This window comes from Chrysemys picta, chromosome 5 (assembly GCF_011386835.1).
Source record: "Chrysemys picta bellii isolate R12L10 chromosome 5, ASM1138683v2, whole genome shotgun sequence".
NCBI lineage: Eukaryota > Metazoa > Chordata > Testudines > Emydidae > Chrysemys > Chrysemys picta.
Genome location: NC_088795.1, coordinates 90,379,151 through 90,400,647, shown reverse-complemented (window position 1 = coordinate 90,400,647; position 21,497 = coordinate 90,379,151). Strand labels below are relative to the sequence as shown.

General features: G+C 41.0%; 1 protein-coding gene across 22 annotated transcripts in view; it reads left to right on the top strand.

Moving 5' to 3' along the window:
* The window catches only part of CRACD (capping protein inhibiting regulator of actin dynamics), a 215,452-nt gene that overhangs the window by 110,975 nt on the left and 82,980 nt on the right, over window positions 1-21,497 (top strand). For 7 of the 22 annotated variants that reach the window (XM_065596827.1, XM_065596825.1, XM_065596833.1 and 4 more), the window contains one exon: window positions 2,523-2,594. The exons of 13 other annotated variants lie outside the window; for them this stretch is intronic. In XM_065596827.1, the coding sequence (XP_065452899.1) occupies window positions 2,523-2,594 (72 nt within the window). Of the gene's footprint in view, window positions 1-2,522; window positions 2,595-5,919; window positions 6,092-21,497 lie in introns of those variants that run through there. 2 more of the 22 variants (XM_065596836.1, XM_065596841.1) reach the window with 1 other exon arrangement.

Here is a 21,497-nt window from a genome sequence, read left to right as displayed (position 1 = left end):
CACCCGGTGCTCCGGGGCTGGGGGTCTGGGGTGTGGGGCACCCCATGACTGGGGTGGGGTGTGGCTTGAGACACTGCGTCTCTCCTTGTACAATTTTGCCACAGTTGTCAGTGTAGGCACTCGAGCTGGTGGTAGCGTTCTCTGTGATGGGTTCACGGTTCTGTGTAAATTCCTTGTGGTCTGAAATAGTCTTGGTTTTCTGACTGTTAGGGCATGCTGCAAGGCACATCTATTTGTGGTGCAGGGTACTATGGAGGGACGGTTTTGATGGGGGTTGGACCTGCATGGACAAAGGAGTTTGTACTGTAAGGGTTCAGGTTCTGTTGATGAGGAAAAAGCTGCTGTTTAAAATTATTTGTGTTCTGCTCATGTAATTTGTCAGAGACACTTGAGGAGTTGGATAGTCGCTTTTTAAATTAGAAATAAAAGTAAACTCAGACCAGACTAGTCCTCTTATGTCATAAGAATCTATCAGTTTCACTAACAGAATGAGTCTTACAAGAAACATACTGATTATAAAATTTACCCCTTTGATAAATGTACTGTAAAACTCTTGGTAATGCCCTGAGAGGCAGAGGGTGGGGGGAGCAAATAGGTATGTTATTCCCAGTTCTCCTTTTACCTGTTGTTCCTCCTCTCCTATCACCTCCATCTCATTTGTCTGTCCATCTGTATTTTGGGATATAACTGTCCTTATGTTGTGTGGTATTGAGGTACCTGAGCAGTGATTGGGGTTCTGAGACGCTGCCATAATAATAGTTTGGTTATTTGAACTGTGTTAACTTGGCCAGAGAGAGAAATCGTGATCCAAGAAATGAGAGCTTGTTTTGAATGTGCCATGGGTTTAATTAAGGTGCTTTTAAGAAACATTTGTTTATCCCTTTCAAGAACCACCTTCATTGGTACCCAGGAGCCAGGATCTCTGTCACCCTAACCAGAAGATAGCCATTAGCTATTTGGGTTTCTTATAAATCCAATCTCATCAGGATATATGTGACACCAAAAATTCCAAGTGCAGAGTTGTGAACAGTTTTGCCACTAACCAAAATGTGTTCTGGGCAGAGAGATCAACTATAGGATCTAAAGTCTTTGAGGCCAAGATTTTCAAAAATGGGTGCCTAAGTCTAGGCTTGAAAATCTATGTTTGAAAATCTAAATAAGTGGATTTAAAAGGCTAACTTTAGCCACCAATTTTTAAAAGAATCTTTCCCAAAACTTCTAAGACATCAGTTTATGAATCACAGTATAACAAGAAATGGAGAAAGAATTTGATTCAGGATTGTCTAGCACAAGGCTACTATGCTCCGCACTTTGAAAACCTGGCCACTTATTTAGGTGCTAAATATGGACCTAGAAGCCTAATTTTTGACTACTATTTTTTAAAGTCTTGCCCTCAAAGACTGGAGGTCATAGATGTTTGAAACTTCTGTAAAGTAGTAGCCACTGGAGTAATACATTAAGTGCCCAATACAAAGCCTATGGAAGTAAATCGAAGGACTTCCACTGATTTCAGTGAGCTTTTGCTGGTGACCAAAATGTGGGACTAGAACTGATTAGTAAAGCCTTCTTTCGATATTTGAGCTTTTCTCACTTCCAGAGAGGAAATCTCATTATTTTCACTTCCTCTGTGAAGATGGTGTGGTCTCGCTAAGGCCTGGTCTACACTAGAAAATTAGGTTGGTTTAACTACGTTGGTCAGAGGTGTGAAAAATTCACACCCCTCAGCAGCGTTGTTAAACCAACCTAAGTCCCCGTGTAGTCAGCATTAGGTCAACGGAAGAATTCTTCTGTCAACCTAGCTACCACCTCTCAGCGAGGTAGAGGTAGTGTCTAAACTGAAGTGTTTTAAGTGTAGACATGCCCTAACTCACTTCTCATCTCCATTTCGTACCATGTAACCCTTTCTCAAAGTACTAGTACCTAACTACAGTGTTTCTCACTAAGCTTAGGGAGTGGATTGCATGGTGATGACTTGATGTATAACAGTTTCTATAGATGTTGGAAATGTTAATTGTAAAATAATTTAATTTTTAATCTGTTGCCTTTTAAAATGACTCTTTTATATAGCAGTTGTTATATTTTCAAAGTACCATGCCAGCTGTTTACTTTGTTTACCTCTATAAAAAGGTAAGTTGTCATTTTTCAATTTTATAGATGGGGAAACTGGGAGCAGAGAGGTTGAGCAACTTACCTCATTTCACATAGCAAGTGAGAGGCAAGTAAAGGGTTAGAATTTAGGAGTTCTTGGCTCCTAATCCCATTATTGGTTCACTAAATCACACTGATTTACCAGCTAAGAATTACCTTTTGCATTTTCTTTTAGAAGCTCCTTTACTTTGAGGACTTTAGTGCAGTTGAGGGAGTGTTAAATAAAAGCTAAATATAGGAGTGCATGCACAACTTGATCCATAGGTCTGCATCCACAAAGTTTCCTTTCACTTTATGATATGTCCTTAAGAGCTCTCTAAAAAATAAAAACATGTTTTCTTGGTGATTTCATGCTTCTGTTATTTCCTCCTCAGAGAAGATCAAGTCTGGAGGTTTTCTGACTACATCTGAAATTGTAGGGATGATCAATTTGTTTAAGAAACCTTGTAAGTACACAAACTGGTTTTGTGGATTCTGAAGCATACAATGTTCTGTAAGTCAAACGTGCGTTGTTAATTTTTTGTGGTTTAGCTGTGAGTACTCCCAGTGAATGGCTGATTGAAGGCATAGTGTGCTGTGCTTCACGTTTGTAAATTTGAGCTGCTGCTAATTTATGTGTTGCTTTCCTTCATTTTCATCGGGTCTTTAATAAAAAAAAAAGTGTGTGTATGAACTAGAGTCAAATCCAAATGCAAGAGTAATAGAGGGCATGTTCTTCCATTATTCTATTTGCATTTTTGTAGGCAACTAGCATCAGGGGGAGCTATCTTCACCTTGATGGGAGATCTTAATCCTCATTATTTCTGTTTCATAGCTGCAATCTATACCTGTCTATAATCTATATTTTTCTGTTGTCTTTTGAATTGGCTCTTTTGACCTATGAAGGTACAGAATTCATGTATTTGCGGGCTAGAAGATAACTTTGGTGAGGAATGTGAAAGTAAGTGTGTGTGTGTGTGTGTATGTGTGTGTATTTCGGATCATCCTGGTTATTTTTCAGCATCAGCAAAGATTATTTTTAAAAGCTTTCCTCTGAAATTCAATTGCTATTGGATTTTTCTGTATTGTCAAATGGTACCATCTCTTAACTGCGCTGATATTCAATGATAAAAATGGAATGATACTAACTATAGTTTTTATCTGCTACATGGGATTTGCAGGGATTATTTGACAAATGTAATATTAACTTGATTTATGTGAACTGAAGAGGCACCAATGGTATTAGATTTGTGTCTGTGTAATTATTAGGCATTATATGATTCACTAATGATGCGTTAAATGTGTTATCTTTTTTCCTAATATTTTTTTCTGACCAAACTGCTGTTTAAATGAACAAGATTTGTTTTCAATAAAAGCCAATGGATAATGTTTTTATATTCTAAAGGACACGGCATAACATTTCAGGCTTTCCTGATGTACGTGAACAATGATTCACAAGCAAGTAAAACAATAGCACTCTGTTTTCATTAGATTAGATGAAGCTTCACCTGAGCCTGCATGCTTGAAAATCCACCAGAGGGAAAAATAATTTTTATTTAACTCACATTTTACCATATGGAATAATGAAGTAAATCCCACTGTAACTAGCTGTCAGGTCAAACCTTTCATCAGGGAAATAAAGAACAAATGAGTGAGTACATTGAGATCTTGAGCACTGAACATCTTATATAACCAGGTCTAATTATACATTCAAAGGATAGCAGAAGTAGAGAGAGACAGACATACAACATTAGGAGGGAAATCATTTAGGAAGAAGACCCAAATTATTTGACATCTGAATTATTTGAAATACCTGGCCAGCTCTGTATTGTAATATATTAATAGATCATATGCTCATTTGATTAGCAATTCACTGAGAAAAACAGAACAGACTTATAGTATAAAGAAGTTTTTCCTTTGTGAATATGTGTGGGAGTACAATATGTTCGTTCAGTACAAAGGAAAGGATTTACTCATGTCAAATTTTCAGACTTTTTTAGGTTTCCTCTTGTTCCATAGTCAAGACAACTTTGCCATTAGCATTGTGGGAAGGAAACTGCCTTCCTTTTGTTGTGTGACTTTACATTACAGTGTTAGCTATTACTAGTTATGGGACTTAATGAGATTTCCTCTGAGACCTCTTTCCACTTGGATTCCCAAGAACTCAGCTCAGGCCTAACCTGCAAATTCCAGATCCAAACTTTCTCAGACTTAGGAATGTTTGAATCCAGGGTTTGGTTTGTGATTACGCACTTGCTACAAACTTACCACTGAAATAATGATTGTCTTATCTTCTATCACACGTTTGGCATAGATTATTGGATCACATCTCCTATAAAAACTGCCAGATACCTGGCAGCCAGCCATGAGCCACATTCAAGGATAGATTAATTATCCTGAGAGTCACCATCTCTTTTTCTGATGTAGGAAATGTATATCCTGAGGTACCTCCTACTTTAATAGAGAGAGAGACATAAATTGGGTTTGCATCCCTCATCTGACCCATACACTTTGAGTCCTGTGAGTGGTATAAGGGTAGAAGTTCTTGTGGAAAGGTAGATAGAACTACCACATAGCAATCTTCTGTTGTTGAAATATAACCCAGGTAACTGGCATGAAGCATCCTTTGAATGCCTCAGGCTTGCGTCTCTTTCATTAGTCCAGAATGGGTGTTGGTGTTAGAACCTGACTGTTACCATTCCCCAGACCTTCCTTGATCCAGTCTCTGGTCGCTCCAGACCTTCCCATCTTGCATCTATTTAGCACACATAGAATATATATATGAAATAGCACTTGAGTTGACCATAACACCAAATAAATGATAAATGGATGATAAAATGAACCAATTGGCTACAGTTTTGAACTGCTGTATGTGATACTGCCACTTGCTAACCAAGTTCTTACGCAAATAACATGTTGACCATGACTTGTCCTTGTCTACACTTTAAGGTCATGGTCATCATTGCATTGGCAAACGTGATTGTTTAGAATTGTGTTTAAAAACCTATTGAATTCCCAAGTGCGGATGGTCACAAGGGACATGAGCAGTCTCGGTCCCTAAACTCGGAGCAGCACAGAGACTGCTCCCTTTTGTCACCACTATAGCTGCACATCCTTCCAAAGAGAGTGGGAAGAGATGGATGGAGGTGGGAGCTGTGCCTCTTCCTTCAGCTTTGCAACAGCCCACACATCAGGCCACGCACACCCAAGGGATCAGACTGCACACCAAGGAGCTTCTGGGGTGTTTGTGCCTCTTTAAGGCAAAATTCCTTACACACACACACACACACACACACACACATCTAGTGTGATTCAAAAGGGGGAGGAAGTTTGGTTTAAATCAAAAGTGAGGAAAGCCCCTCGTAGTGAGAAACATTAGAGATGATGCTTCTCTCCCCCACGGTGCTGCAGCCCAGCAACTGAAGATGACTGCCATCATTTATTCTTTCATATAATCACAGAGCCTGTTTTTAAAGAAAAAGAGGGAGGGGTGAGGGAAGCATGAGCTTAATTTACATTACAGATAAATATTCCATTACCTTACTCATACCGTAACCATCTTTGCACTGTTACCTCAGATAACTGACACTGCAGACATTTTCTCACAGTATCAGGACTAATGCAGTTATGCAGAACATCAAGGGGTCTTCCCCAAAATGCAGTAGGAAATCTGATGAGCTCTGGCATAGTAATCTGATGTTAATAACTGGGAAAACAAGAACATTGAAATGATCGTTCTCTTTGGAAATAACTTTCTTTAAAGTAAAATGTTAATTTCCCTCCCTCTACAAGTCATGATTGAGATGGCTGCCTACAATGCAAGGTGACTACAGCTGTTGTTTTGATGTTCAAACTTGACAAATCTTTCCGAAGTGGTGGTGTGAGGAAGACCTCCATATCAAACAGCTGCAAGCTGGATTTGCTGCTTGATGTACCTCAGCTTTAAAATGCACGAAAAAGAAAGGTGTGTTCATCTGTCCAGAGTAGCCAGTCACACAGCTGAGAAGGATTCCTTTGCTATTGTTCATTTCTTTTTAGTAGCTTGTTCATTTCCACCCATCTCACTTTTTGTATTGAATGTAAATTTTTAGCATTTGCATGCAGTGTTGTTGTAACCCACACACCTCCTGGGTGTGGTGTTCTGTCCCATCTAGTGGCACCAAGACCACAGAGAGAGAGTAAAATTAATCTGCTCTACAGCTTTAACTAACAGCCAGTTGGCTCTTAGCTCGTGCAGTAGAGGCTCATGCACTAAGCTCCAGAGGTCCCCAGTTCAATCCCGCCTGCTGATGACCGGGGTCTGTTGGTGTTACAAGTGGGGGCTCGTATCCACAGTTTTATTGTACTAGTTTCATTCAATCCAAAAAATATTGAAACAAAATCTGATATCCAATTATAACCCTGTTGAAACACAAACCAGTGTTCTCATTGGTTGACTAGTGTTTCTCTTGGAGGAACTGATCCTATCATATGCTGAACATCTCCTGTGAGGTACTGAATCCCCTCAACTCTCATTGAAGTCCATTGGAGTTGAGGGCACTGGGCACCTCATACTATCATGTCCATAGAGAGTCGAGATAGAGGCTGCTGGTGTAATCACCTGGGAACACCAGGAGTAATGGAGATATCCTATCTCCTAGAACTGGAAGGGACCTTGAAAGGTCATCGAGTCCAGCCCCCTGCCTTCACTAGCAGGACCAAGTACTGATTTTGCCCCAGATCCCTAAGTGGCCCCCTCAAGGATTGAACTCACAACCCTGGGTTTAGCAGGCCAATTCTCAAACCACTGAGCTATCCCTCCCCCCGATGGTGTCTGTCCTAGGAAGCAAAAAGCCTAGCAATGTAGAACTCGTAATTTGCACCTCCGGTTGTCTATCTAATGTCCATATCTAAGATACATGTTACTGTGGTGTCTTAGAACCTGTAGTGCATTAATTTCCCTTGACAATAGATACATTTAACTGTCCCTACTGATCATTATAGGACCTGCATGGAAGATTGTATCCTTTTATTAGTGTACTGAGTCCTTCCTACATCCTCTCTTAAGCTATCATGATTTCTGTGTTATACAATTGTAGGTTCACAAAAACATAGGGCTGGAAGGGACCTCGTGAGGTCATCAAGTCCAGTCCCCTATGCTGAGGCAAGTAAATCTAGATCATCCCTGACAGGTGTTTGTCCAGCCTGTTCTTAAAATCCTCCAATGAGATGGGGATTCTACAACCTCCCTTGGAAGCCTATTCCAGAATTTAACTAGCATTATATTTAGAAAGTTTTTTCTAATACTATCCTAGATCTCCATTGCTGCAGATTTAGCCCATGACATCTTGTCCTACCTTCAGTGGACATGGGGAATAATTCATCACTGTCCTCTTTATAACAGTGCTTAACAAATTTGAAGACTGTTATATCAAATAAAATAAATTACAATGAATGTTGGTGATGCTGAAGAGAAAGCACTGGCTGTCTCCTTTGGCATTCAGATGTAATTGGGTCCAACTTTTATTCCTAAATGTAAGGCATTTTACTAGTGTAATGGTATTAACGATTTGTAACCCACACAACAAAGAAACTCTGCATAATTAGCATGATTTATCACAATGGCAAACTTTGCCTAGAACTAAGCTGGCATGGAAATGGAACAGTGTCCCGTTCTGCCCCCACCTCCCAAAAATTGTCTGGTTGCAGTAGCTCAGGGATAAGGACATTTTGCTCCTTAGTTAAAGGCCCTTTCATTATTCATTTACTTTATGTACTTTTCTAAAGTTTATGCTTTTATGTTCATGAGCTTCATTTTTATGGCTATTGCTCTTTTCTCTTGAAAGTTACAAATAGCCCCCCCTGCTATAAAGTAGAACAGACAAAACTGGAATGAAGATTTCATCATTCTGAAACATCTACAACTTGTTTTTTCATTTTGCCAGCACAGATCTTGTAAAGGGGCCTTTTTTGATACCTTATATTTATTTTTCTAGTAGATGTACAGCTTTCTCTTTTGACATTAAAATATCAATATTATGTTTTTTATTTTTATAGACTATTAAAAAGATACTTAACGCTATACAGAAAACAAAGTACTTTTATATATTTCATGCAGCAGAAGTCAGTGGTTTTGCAAAGCTCAAACTAACAAATATCCAAAAGAACTTTTTTTAGATGTAAATGTGAAAAGACTAAGCCCAGGAAATATGCTTTTAAAAATTTAATCTGATCTGAACTCTGACTTCAAGTAATGAATATTTATTGTGTGCTATATACTGTTTTACTACTGCTGAATAAAGCCAATTATAATCACAAAAAAATATTCAATTGCCTTCAAGTGGCAAGCGCTCCATGGAAATTTATATAAATCATATATTGCTTTCAGTTTGTCATCTCAAATCTTTAATTCATTTCTCTGTTAATAAATATGTGGGAGTAGAATACTACAAATTGTCATGATGATAAAATGTAGAGAATGAAAGACAACACTGAGCCAACTTTTGAGCACTTTTTTCTAAAGTGGACTTGGTACTTATGAAAATGGAGATTTACTGCCTTAAAAACTGTAATCCTTTGACCACAGCATAGACAGTTACAGTGCAAGCTTCACCACACCATACCATGCCTCAGTGCTGACTTAGAGCAGTGGTTCCCAAACTTTAACAGCCCGTGAACCCCCTCCTAAACATGAATATTTTCAGGGATTTAAGTTTAAATTTCCTCAGAATGATGGATGCCCCAACTGCCCGCCTCGCTCTTCCTGGGGCTCAAGCTGGGGTTCGGGCTGCCAGCTCCCCTGCTGATGGGGGCAGGGCTCGGGCTGCTAGGCCTGCGTGGGGAGCGCTGGGGTTCGGGCTGCCGGCTCCCCTGCTGATGGGGGCAGGGCTCGGGCTGTCAGCCCCAACTGCCAGCCCCGCGCGGAGTGCTGGGGTTAAGGCTGCCAGCTCCCTCGCTGACCACCGGGACTTGGGTTGCCAGCCCCAACTGCCTGGCCCCGCTCTCCCTGGGGCTCAGGCTGACAGCCCCCCGCGGAGCGCTGTGGTTCAGGCTGCCGGCTCCCCTGCTAATGGGGGCAGGGCTCGGGCTGCCAGCCCCAACTGCCCTGCCCCACTCTCCCTGGGGTTCGAGCTGCCAGCCCCGTGCAGAGCTCTGGGGTTCGGGCTGCCGGCTTCCCCGCTGACCGCCGGGTCTCGGGCTGCCAGCCCCAATTGCCCGGCCCCACTCTCCCTGGGGCTCGGGGTGTCTGCCCTGCAACCAGGTCCCATCTGCTGTCTCCAATGCCTGGGGTCCTCTGTCTGCCATTAGTGAAATTTTTCTAGTGAATCCCCTGTAACATTCTGCGAACCCCCAGGGGTTTGCGAACCCCTGTTTGGGAACCACTGACCTAGAGGGAAGGCAGGCTGGTGTAGTGGGCTAAGCATGGATATGGGAGCCCAGAGCTCCTGTGTTCTGATAACCTCGGTCTCAGTGTCCCCATCCTTAAAATGGGGGTATTTACTCATCTCACAGGGACATGTCATGTGAAGATCAAGCAATCAGTTAATATTTGTAAAGTGCTTTGAATATAGAAGAGTAACACATAAGTAGGGTGGTGAAGCGCTGGAATGGGTTACCTAGGGAGGTGGTGGAATCTCCATCCTTAGAGGTTTTTAAGGCCCGGCTTGACAAAGCCCTTGCTGGGATGATTTAGTTGGTGTTGGTCCTGCTTTGAGCAGGGGATTGGACTAGATGACCTCTTGAAGTCTCTCCCAACCCTAATATTCTATGATTCTAAGTATTTTACTGATTAATTCTGTCTCCATGGTCCATTCAATTCTTGGCCTTTCTGCTCAAGTTGCCAATCAGGATGCCAGTTTTCCAATTCTACTACAGCTCTTTTGTGATTTGAGCCCAAAGAACCGTATTGAGACCACAAATTCATTTTTAAAAGTCCACTCCTTACTTGACAAGAGTCCACATCACAATTGGCACAACTTTGGCAATTTCAGAACTGTGGCCATCCTGTGACATCCAGTGAGGTGGGCATGCTAGGTCAGGGTTTGCAATAAATTTTCAGAGTAATGTAAGGTAACCTTCCACTGTCACTGCACATGTTGAACCTATTCTGTGGGTAGAGACCTTTATGCATTAAAGGTGTCAGTCTCATCACTTTCACAAGCACTAAATCTAAAACTAAATGTAACCACTCTGTGAAATCTATTGAAATCAATTACCAGTTACGTCAACTGGTTAGTTTTTCTGATGTAAGAAATATTTAGTAATAGCACCAGACTCTTACCTGAGTGCCTGTTACTATCAGGCCAAAAGAATGCATAATGCATTAAAATCAACATACATTTGAAATTAACCTCATTACATGCTTCAATCATTGTCTCAAACTTATTTGGAGAAATCTTTCCCTGTTGGCAATCTGAAGGAATACTCAGAATAACAATTATTCAGTACAGTAGAACTGGTGTTTGCCAGCAGCATCCGGAAACAGAGAGGACCTTGGGACACACCTTGGAAATTTGGAAATTAATATATTGAATACTAGAGTATTATTTTATTTTTAGACTTGAACTACAAAGCCAAACGTTACTTTTTGTCTCCTCTCCTGCTTCTGTGTGTGGTATAAAGTAGAGCCATGCTGCCAAGGAGTGAAGACAGAGCCATAGGGGCAAGACTGCCACAGAAGCACAGGGTAGGTCTAGGCTACCACTTAAGTCGATTTAACTTGTCACTCAGGGGTGTGAAAAAGACACCACCCCCCGAGTGACACAAGTTACAGTGACCTAAGTGCTGTCCACACAGGCGCTAGGCATAGAGTGTCTTCACCAGATGCTTCTGCAAGGGGAGGTGTGGTGAAGGGGACTGTTTCTGTGTCACAGCATATCTTTGGTATCCCTGCAGATCTGATGGATCCTTAGGGTTTGTGGGCCAGACTCTTAATTTCATATGCAGGGAGCAAACCTTGCTCCTTCAGCAGAAGAATTGGGTGGAACCTCAGGGTTTCCGGCAGTATATGCTTGTATGACTGTCGGGGGATAATCAGGCCTTGTATTATTAAATGTGTGTGATGAAGTGCAGTTAAAAATAGTTAAAATAAATATTGGTGGAAACTATCTAGTAAGCTTTCATTAATTGTTAATTTAAATTGGCATTGATTTTTGTCCCTAAATCCGTGCACAGAAGGTATGTCTACACTGCAGTTAGACACCTGCAGCTGGCTTGTGCCAGTTGACTCGGGCTTGCAGGGCTTGGGCCGTGGGGCTGTTCAGTAGTGGTGTAGATGTTCAGTAGTGGTCTAGATGAATGAATGCTAGCTCGGGTATGTCTACATGTGCTGCAATCACACCTCCCAGTTGGAGTATAGAATGCCCATGCATCCCTGGTGATCTGCCAGGTTTGGGAGTGGCCCCACTGTTCCTTTCTGTAGGGTGGACAAACCTCACCTGTCCAACAAAAGGAGCGGGACCTGTACAATGGAATCCTCAGCTATTGCTTCTCCCAGATCTCCCAAGGGGCATCCAGGCATTTGCTGTTATTATTTAGATAGCCGTGTTGCATAGAATGTGACTGGTGCTTTCCAAATGCTGAGGATGACACAGTCTCTGCCCCCAAAAGTGTATGATCTATATACTTTACTACTCAGAGCTCCTTTGCATAACTTTCTGATCTTAACCTCCATTTTATCAATGCAAGGAAATAACAGCCAGTCAGCACATTCTACTTGTTTTACTTAGGCTTTGCAGAATTCATTTTTTTAAATAATTTTGACAGATAATATATTTATTTTTAAGCATTTTCCCTTTTTTATTTATTTAAATTTTCACAATTGTAGGAAATTATGGGAGGGGGGGAGTGTCAGACAATGTGGGGATCAGGCAATAATTATTTAATGACAATAGGTGCTGAGATTCAAAATGTTAAGGCTATATAAGAGTTAAACACAAATAGTCAACATCACATGTCAAAACAGACAGTGTAAATATCCTTAAATCAAACTCCTATAAGTTCTTAAGCATCGTTTTGCTTACTTTGCCTATTTGTAAATTTTGATTATCATCAGTGGAAATATTTTTGTCAGTTTGCGTGTGTACAGTGAAATCCATGTTTATCAACATTTACCAATAAAAACCTAATCCTTCCAATTCTAGTTTTACTATACATGCAGAATCTGAATTCAGATTCCCATCCATCCCCCAGGTTAGGGTAATTTGGAATCTGGAATTTTGTTTAGGTCATTGCAAAATAGAAGACTGTTGTGAGCTGGGGGTGCGTGGTTTGAGTCAGACCCACTTTACAACATAGAATCGTAGAACTGGAAGGGACCTAGAAAGGTCCTCTAGTCCATTCCCCTGCAGTCATGGCAGGACATGCCATGAGAAGATTAGACGTATAGTATTTTCCAGCCTCATATTGTTCAGGCAGCAAGCAACGGTGCAATTGGTAATTTGCTTGGAACCTGAGTCTTCATGTTCTGTTTCCTCACATCAGACTAACTTTCACAACTATGAAAAACAGCATACAACTGTGAACTCAACATATTTATCTTGTCTGTGTCTGGCATTTTGTATGTGCTACAGTGCTGTGTATGTGGTAATGCTGGCTGCATTGTTCTCATTTGGTATTTCTGCTTCATAGAACAAGTAGTGTAAGAGTGACTTAATGGATGCTAAGTAAACCAAATCAAAAGGAGTGCTGATGGGGGCAAAAAAATACTATCCATCTGTGATGACCTTCAAGTAGGAAACATCTTATAATGAGAATCTTACTCTCTTTACTCCATCTGACCTCCTTTTCGCCTGCTAGTAAAAATATCATGTCAATGCATCTGTGTTATGGGGGTGAGATTCATGTATTTGCGCCTGCCCCACGAAAACATATCTAAATGCATTCCCTGTGATGAAAATCTCCAGCTAGGTTTTTCTGATCCTTGCCAGTCACAGTGAATCAAAATATATTTTATCTACTGCTTTGCTTCATTAATAAGGTCCTGGCGTTCTGAGTAATGACACTCTGCTATGGAAGTGCTTCATAAATTGCCAGTTTTAGTGATTCCAGCTGCTTTATGTCACAGTATGTAATTACTGATCCCATTTTGGGTTATGCAGTAAGAGAAGAAAAACTGTATCTAGATGCTCACCATGTCAAAAATCCAGCTAGAATTTAATTAAATAATAGAAACCTTATGTGACAGTCATAAAAGAACATTTCTTCTTTGTCAGAAAGTCTTAGGGCTGGTCCACACTAACCCCCCAGTTCAAACTAAGATACGCAACTTCAGCTACGTGAATAACGTAGCTGAAGTCGAAGTATCTTAGTTCGAACTACAAGGTACTTACCGCGGGTCCACACGCGGCAGGCAGGCTCCCCCATCGACTCCGCATACACCTCTCGCGGAGCAGGAGTACCGGTGTCGATGGCGAGCCCTTCCGGGATCGATTTATTGCATCTAGACAAGATGCGATAAATCGATCCCAGAAGATCGATTGCTTACCGCCGAACCCGGAGGTAAGTATAGATGTACCCTTAGCAATGTGTTTGTTTGCTCCTTTGTGTATCACCTTGCACAAGGAGAGAAAAATGAAACAATTGGCACTATCCAATCTCAAGTTTTTAAAATGGAAATCTTGATTGTGCGTCTTCTGAATTGACTATAGGAACAGAAAATGTGCAAAACTGTGCTGTGAGATAATTTTATTGGCCTGAATTTTGGTTGGCCTCATTACTTTTAACTGGTGAAACCATGTCTGTGATGCCATGTAACTCATGGTAATCAAGACCTATGTTTTCAAAAGTGACTTGTGATATTTGGGGTGATTTCTTGAGACAGCTTAAGGGGACCTGAGTTTCAGAAAGAGCTGAACATTCAGTCTCTGAATGTTGGGCCTCTTTTAAGGTGTTTTGAATTGGGCACCCAAAACTTGAGCCACTCAAAATCACTCGTTTGTTTTTGAAGACTTATACTAAATGTTTGTAACTCCCAATCCATATATTTTGTTTGTTACATTGTACTGAAAAATGTTTTTAGAAATAAGATAACATTCAACGTGCAAGAAAATCGTGTTTATTTTAAAAAAAACCTGAGGGAGTAAACACCACATGGTGTATATATTAATGCTAAAACTCTTTACTTTATGAAAAGCATGATTGGCCACAGTTCTTCTTCTTTGCTAGCATAAGCCTCAGATTTTACTGGAGCTACAGTTATACGTGGGCATATCTTGTTAATGTGAACATGGTATTTTTTGTTTTGTGCTTGGTCAAATCAGGTTACAAATATCTGGACATTGGTGGTTGGACTGTTACACCTTTTAGGCTGTTAGTTCCAGATAGCTTTAATTAGCTATATGATAGTGGTTAGAGCAGGAGAGCAGGCAATCCGCTTTGGCCAAAATTTTCTGGAGTCCACTAACATTATGCATTTCCAGTTTTGAATGCTCAATTTGAGACACACGGGGCCAGAATTTCACAGATGCTGAATTATTTTGAAGAGCTAGCCCTACAGGTCACAGTGAAAATCTTGTGCCTAGAGCCTGATTTTCAAGACATGCTAAGCACACATAACTCCATTTGAGTTCAGTGGCAATGCTGGGTGCTTAGTGCCTCTTAAACCCAGCCTTCAGTGTCTCAGGTTGGATGATAAAAATAAGTAAACACTTCAGAATATTTTGGCCTTTACCTCTCTGTTCCTCAGTTTATCCATGTGTCAAATGGAGATGGTGATACTTACAGTACATGGGCCTGCTACTGCTCCTATTGAAGTCAGTGGCATAGAATCAGGCTCTAAGACTGTAAATACTGATTCTGGCTTTATGCTGCAACGCAAAGATTCTCAATGTCAATTCCTATTGCAAAGTCTCAAGTGTTAATGTTCTTGTTCAGTCAGAGATCAGTTTCTGTTGCTGTTCTTCACAAAATTCATTTGCCCTAGAGAAAGTATTGAATTCCACTGATAACATTCCAGATAAAATCTTCCATGCTTAGCTATGTGAAGGGTCTTGTTGACAGTTGGGCCCAGCCTCTTCTTTTTTTATTTTATTTAATATAGCTTCATGCATGTAGTTAGATGCTAGCATTACAGTTAATAGCAGGGGGAACCTAGCAGCAGATTGAACTGAGTGAAGAATGTAGTCAGAAAAGAAATAGCCATCTCTGATGTGAGACCAGACTTAGACCAAAAAAGTTATGCATATGACTTCAAGGCAAGCTAGTGTCTGTTTCTGCTTTCCATCTATACTGTTGGTTTTGTTTCCTTTGATATTGAGGGGCTATGAGGATCTCCTTCACAGGACTAATTACTTGTATAGGTCTTTGAGATCTTTAGTTAAAACGTCATATCAATGCAGAGTATTGTTAAATTGACAGAAATAGACCAATGAACATCTTGAATTTATTGCCTGTGCTATTGCTGATCTATTCCATTCCAGCAGCATGCCCTACTGGGGTGAGGAATGTGTTGTGATTTGTCATTTCACACAAATCCAGCATCATAATACAGTTGGGGGTGTTTGGGTATGTTTCTTCATTTAAATTTTTAAAATGTCTCCTCAAAACTTGAGACGTGCAAACCTTGTAAAAATACATAAAAAATGTCTAAGTTGGGACAATACTACATTAAAAGTCCTTCTAATTCAATGTCTTGCCCTCACCATTCCCTCAGAAATAACCAAGGGAAATAGATTAGCCTAGTCACACACTCTGAAAGTCAACACACACAGATTCTGCTGGTCCGGTGGAGGGCAGGAGAGAAATGAATACCAGAGTTTAGGGTTTTTGACTGAGAGAGCCTCCTGGCTATAGCCTCCTCCTGCTTAAATCTGGGACTATTAGCTTGAGTACCCCACCTGATTCAACTGCAGCTGGAAAACATTAGGAGAGTAGTAGTTTCTAAGGCAACAGGATACATATTATAAAGGGCTTTGTGATTGGTTAAAACCAGCATGGAACACAGGTGTATGCAGCATGCTGCCTGCAAGAGACTCCATCATGTAAACAGGCAGCTGTGTTTTGTACCACCTAAAGATTCTGAGTAGTTTTCAGGTGAATCCCTACAGAGCACATCAAAGTAATCCACTCTGGGAATGAAATAGGCATGGCTAACTAAAAGAAAAGACCAGTCTCCAGGGCTGGCTCTAACTTTTTGGCCGCCCCAAGCGAAAAAAAAAAAAAAGTGCCGCCCTCCATAGCGCCGCCATAACACACACCCTCAGCACCGCGACGCCACCCCCCTACCGCGCCACCAAACACCCCCGCCAACCCTCCCAGCCCCCCGCGGAGCGCCGCCGAACCCCCCAAACCCCCGCGGAGCGCCGCACTACCGAACCCCCCAGCCCTCCGTGGAGCACCGCTGAACACGGTGCTGCCGAACCCCGCCACCGAGTGCTGCCAAACACACACACCCCGGCGGAGCGCAGCCAAACACCCCCCAGCCCCCAGCAGAGTGCAGCGCTGCTGAACCCCCCCGCCGAGCGCCGCACTGCCGAACCCCCCACCGCCCCACACACTTCCCGCCGAGCCACCGAACACTGCCAAGCTACACTGCTGAACACCCGCCCCCCACCGCGGAGCCCCGCGCCACTGCCGAATCCCGCCCCCCAGCGCCCCCCGCGCGCCCAGCCGCCGAAACAAAAACAACCCACCCCACCCCCAGCGCCGCCCGATTGAACCCCCTGAAAAAAACCCTGAGCGCCCCCCCGCCACCCCAAGATTGGCCGCCCCTTACCAGGTGCCACCCCAAGCACGTGCTTGGTCGGCTGGTGCCTGGAGCCGGCCCTGCCAGTCTCCTAGCCAATATCCCACCAGGATTAAAAATACACCTCTACCCCGATATAACGCGACCCAATATAACATAAATTAGGATATAACGTGGTAAAGCAGTGCTCTGGGGAGGCGGGGCTGCGCACTCCGGTGAATCAAAGCAAGTTTGATATAACGTGGTTTCACCTATAACACAATAAGATTTTTTGCCTCCCGAGGACAGTGTTATATCGGGGCAGAGGTGTATAACTACAAAGGCAAAATTAAAAATAGAGGGAAAGAAACATTATAGAGTTGGAGGAAGAAGAGAGATTATTTTCAGATACGATTTGAAAATGGCTGGAGAGCTAAAGAACTAGAGTGAGTTGGAAAATGGGTGGGGGATCATTCAGGGGGAAATATGGATTTTTTTTTTTAAGCAAAAATATTTAAACTGAATTTTTCAACCAAAATCTGAAGAATTTTGATTCAGAAATGCTGCCTAGATGCCTCCTGGGAGTTAGTTGTACTTTGGGTTCATCGTGCCCCCATTCTCCTCCATGGGCCAGGCTTCCTGGCTGGACTACATCTTCCCATGATGCACAATGGTCTCCTCTCTTATTGAGCCACTACAGTCCATGATGGGAGCCCATTTCAGCCTACAGAGGAAAAAGGGGGCATGAGAAACCTAAACTACTACTCCCACGTGGAACTGTAATGACATTTCCAAATTGAATTTTTTTTGGTATTTTGGGCGTTTGGTTATTTGATCGAAAGGTAAACATTTCCCACAGGAAGCAAACACTTTTTACCAAAAATTTCATTTTGTCAAAAACTTAATTTTCTATTGAAAAACAATTTTGACAGAAAAATTTTGATTGGCCCTGAGGCTGCAGGTGCCATATGCAAACAATGGTCCTGATAAAATGTTACCACCAGTATAAATTAAGGAATCTGATTTGATAGCATTTATACTACCCTGAACAGGTGGAAATAATTACACAGAGCTCGGGAGACCCAGTGTATACTGGTGGTTAAGGCACTGGACAGGAGATCTGGGTTCTAGTCTTGGCTCTGCCACTGACCTGTTGTATGACCTTGGGCAAGTCACTTCATCTCTCTAAGTCTCTTTCCCCTCCAACCTGTATTCTATCTTGTCTATTTAGCCTGTAAATTCTTCAGGGTAGGGACTGTCTCTTACAATGGATTATAAGTTTTTGTGGTCCTGTTTTAACTCAAGTTAGCTAATTGCAAACTAATTCAAGTTAACTAAAACAATTGTAAATGTTGTCTACACACTTATCATAGGTTTGTCTGAAGACTCAGCCTAAGGTAAACCAAAACTGCTTGTGCTCTGGAACAAATGTTTGTTAATCAATTACCTGGAGTTAAAACAGGACCACAAACTCAAGTTTAGACAAACCCTATATGATTGTGCAGCACCTAGCACAATGGAACCCCAGTCTCGGTGCCTCTAGGAACTGCCATAATACAAATAAAAATAAGTGTAAATGACTACATGTATGGCAAGGCTGTGCAAATGTTTTCACTGAGAGGAGAATATTCAGCAAAGCCTTGTGCAGGTCAGAAGATAGTTAGTGCATATAAATAAAAAACTACTATATTTAAAAGGGTCCTTGACCCAGTAAAATACCTTTTTTTTTTTATATGATGGATGAATGCTTCATTGGTGAGTGGAAAGCTATAGCAATCTTTCCCTCTCTAAAAGCATCCAAACAGCAGTAAGTGCTTTAAGAGCACAAAGTAATCACAAACAACTTTTATTTTTATCCTTCTGTTCTACAGTGCCTGTAGTTACAACTCAGAATCTCTCAATAGCATCCACTGTACTTCATGAAGCCTGTAAACAAATGTTCTTGTATCTGTCTGTGTCTACACAGCCAAAAAAAGACCTGCAGCAGCGAGTTTCAGAGCCTGGGTCAATCGACTTGTGCTGCAGGGATAACAATAGCATTGGATTTGAGCTGGAGCCTAAAACCCAGTTGAAGCATGGGCTGTAGCCCAAGCCCAAATGTCTACAGTGCCATTAGCCCCATGAGCCTGAGTCAGTTGACCCAGGCTCTGAGACTTGCTGACATTTTTCGCAGTGTAGACATACTTTTGGACTACTTTTAGCTGCTGTCACTATGCTCACAACATTCCTAGGTGTTTAACCCCTTGAGGACTGGCCATTTTCCATGGGTTTGGATGAGCACTATGCTGTGGAGGAGGGAAGATTCCTGGCTGTAGTAACATGGGACAGTTTTGGACTCTTGGAAGGATGCAATGCTGACCTTCAGTAATTGTTCATTATTGACAGGCAGGAGGCCTGGGCTGAGAAAAAAGAATGATAATTGCACTTGTAAAATTAATATTTCTATGAGTAAGTCTGCTATCAGTCTCCTAAGGCAGCATTTTGTTGGCCAGCTGCTACTGGTAAAATTCTGGCCATGCCTTCATAACTTATTTAAATAAATAAATCAATCTCACTGCCGATAAAATCGGGAAAAATGTGAGGTCGGAGACGGCAGTGTCACGAAGCAATCCTGCCAAGCTCATACTCGTATGTCAGTGTGTTCTTTCTTCTTTTGATCTGTACACACATACAATTGTGTATTTTAGTGTGCACACTGTTTTCTGCTTCATGCGCTAACCATGCTTCACATGATTGAGTTTGCAGGTGATCATCTTATGGACTTGGGTCGAGTGGATCTTGAGGAGGATAAATTTGTGTTGGCTTCCCTCCATCAGTTTCGGGAACCTTCACAGTAAATATTAGAGAGTGCCGACGAAAGGATAAATAGAGGGTTTTGAGAGGAGTGAAGGAAGATATACATATATATCAAAATATTCTAAGTACTTAGTTTGAAATAACTTGCTCACCATGTGCATATATGATTTATAGGCTATTAAAGCCTATAATATTAATTATATTTGCTTGAACATAGGCTAGTTTTTCTCACTTTCTCAATGCCTGTCTAGAGATTACCAGACTTTTTTCTGGTAAATTTTCTTTCTCTTTCACGCATATAGCTTGTTGTTACTCTGTGTGTCCGAGATGTTTACTTGAGATTAATTAGTGGTCCTAGGGGAGACAGGATAGAGAAGCGAATGTGAAGAGAGATGTCTGCCTAGAAAGAAGACTGGGATTTTCTGCTCAGCAGTTTTGGAGCACACAAGATATTTTACTATAGGTAGTATGCTATGTAAAAATTCTTATAGAGACTTATAAATCACATATCATATGCATAATACATTGTATTTTTATAGTATGGCAAAAGAAAAATCCCAACAATTCATTGTTTCATTGTGAAAATTAAATCTGAATAAACATTTATAAATATATTTTATATATAGTCTGGATAAACTTTGTATTTCCCTAACAAAATTAATCAAACATTTTTTCCTTTATTCATATGAAAAGAAGGATAAATTTCGTTATTCATGGTGTAAAAAAATTATGTATCCTCTCTTGTTTTTCTGTGAGAACATAGACAAAATAGCACTAACTTTCACAGAAATATCCTGGTAAAATAACACAGGTTTTCGGGGTGTGTGTGTGTGTGTGTGTGTGTGTGTGTGTGTGTGTGTGAGAGAGAGATATATGCCGGAAACCTTTGTTTGTTTGTTTGTTTGTTTACATAATATGTTGTTGTTTAGCTATACAAATCTCAATATTTATAATATAACATTAAAGTTTTTACTGGTTTCAATAAACCTTTTTGCTACTAATTTTAGTACCAATATTAGGTAATTCAGTATAACCTTCTATAAAAACAAAACAAATCAACTTATTGGAAAAGAACATAAGAACGGCCATACTGGGTCAGACCAAAGGTCCATCTAGCCCAGTATCCTGTCTACCGACAGTGGCCAATACCAGATGCCCCAGAGGGAGTCAACCTAACAGGTAATGATCAAGTGATCTCTCTCCTGCCATCCATCTCCACCCTCTGACAAACAGAGGCTAGGGACACCATTCCTTACCCATTGTGGCTAACGGGCATTAATGGACTTAACCTCCATGAATTTATCCAGTTCTCTTTTAAATGCTGTTATAGTCCTAGCCTTCACAATCTCCTCAGGCAAGGAGTTCTACAAGTTGACTGTGCGCTGTGTGAAGAAGAATTTCCTTTTATTTGTTTTAAACCTGCTGCCCATTAATTTCATTTGGTGGCCCCTAGTTCTTGTATATAATATAACCCACATACAATATTCTGATTTTTGCTTATTACCAGGATGTAATTCATATCAATATAACTAATAGGTGAGCTTTAAGCTTGTGGGTTATCTGCATCCTATATCCTCTATTGTCATTTTATATCCTCTAAGAACCTCAGTACTTATTCAGACAAGGAATTCCATAATTTAGATGCCCCAACAGAGAAGAGAAATTTCCTGAGAACTCTTCTAGTAAATTGTATTATTTACTGTAATTTTGTTTGATTTTGTATTTTTTTATATTGTTTACTTCTACTTTACTTACATACACAATTAGTTCAAAGAATTTGTCTAAAATTTATTTCTGTCATGATGTCATAATTAAAGAGGACTGCTGAAAATGAAGATTATTCTATTTTTGCAACTTTGCCTTTGTCTGTATGCGAACATAAAGCTTTAGTGTTTACATATTCAATGTCCTTTCTGTGAAATTAATACATTCA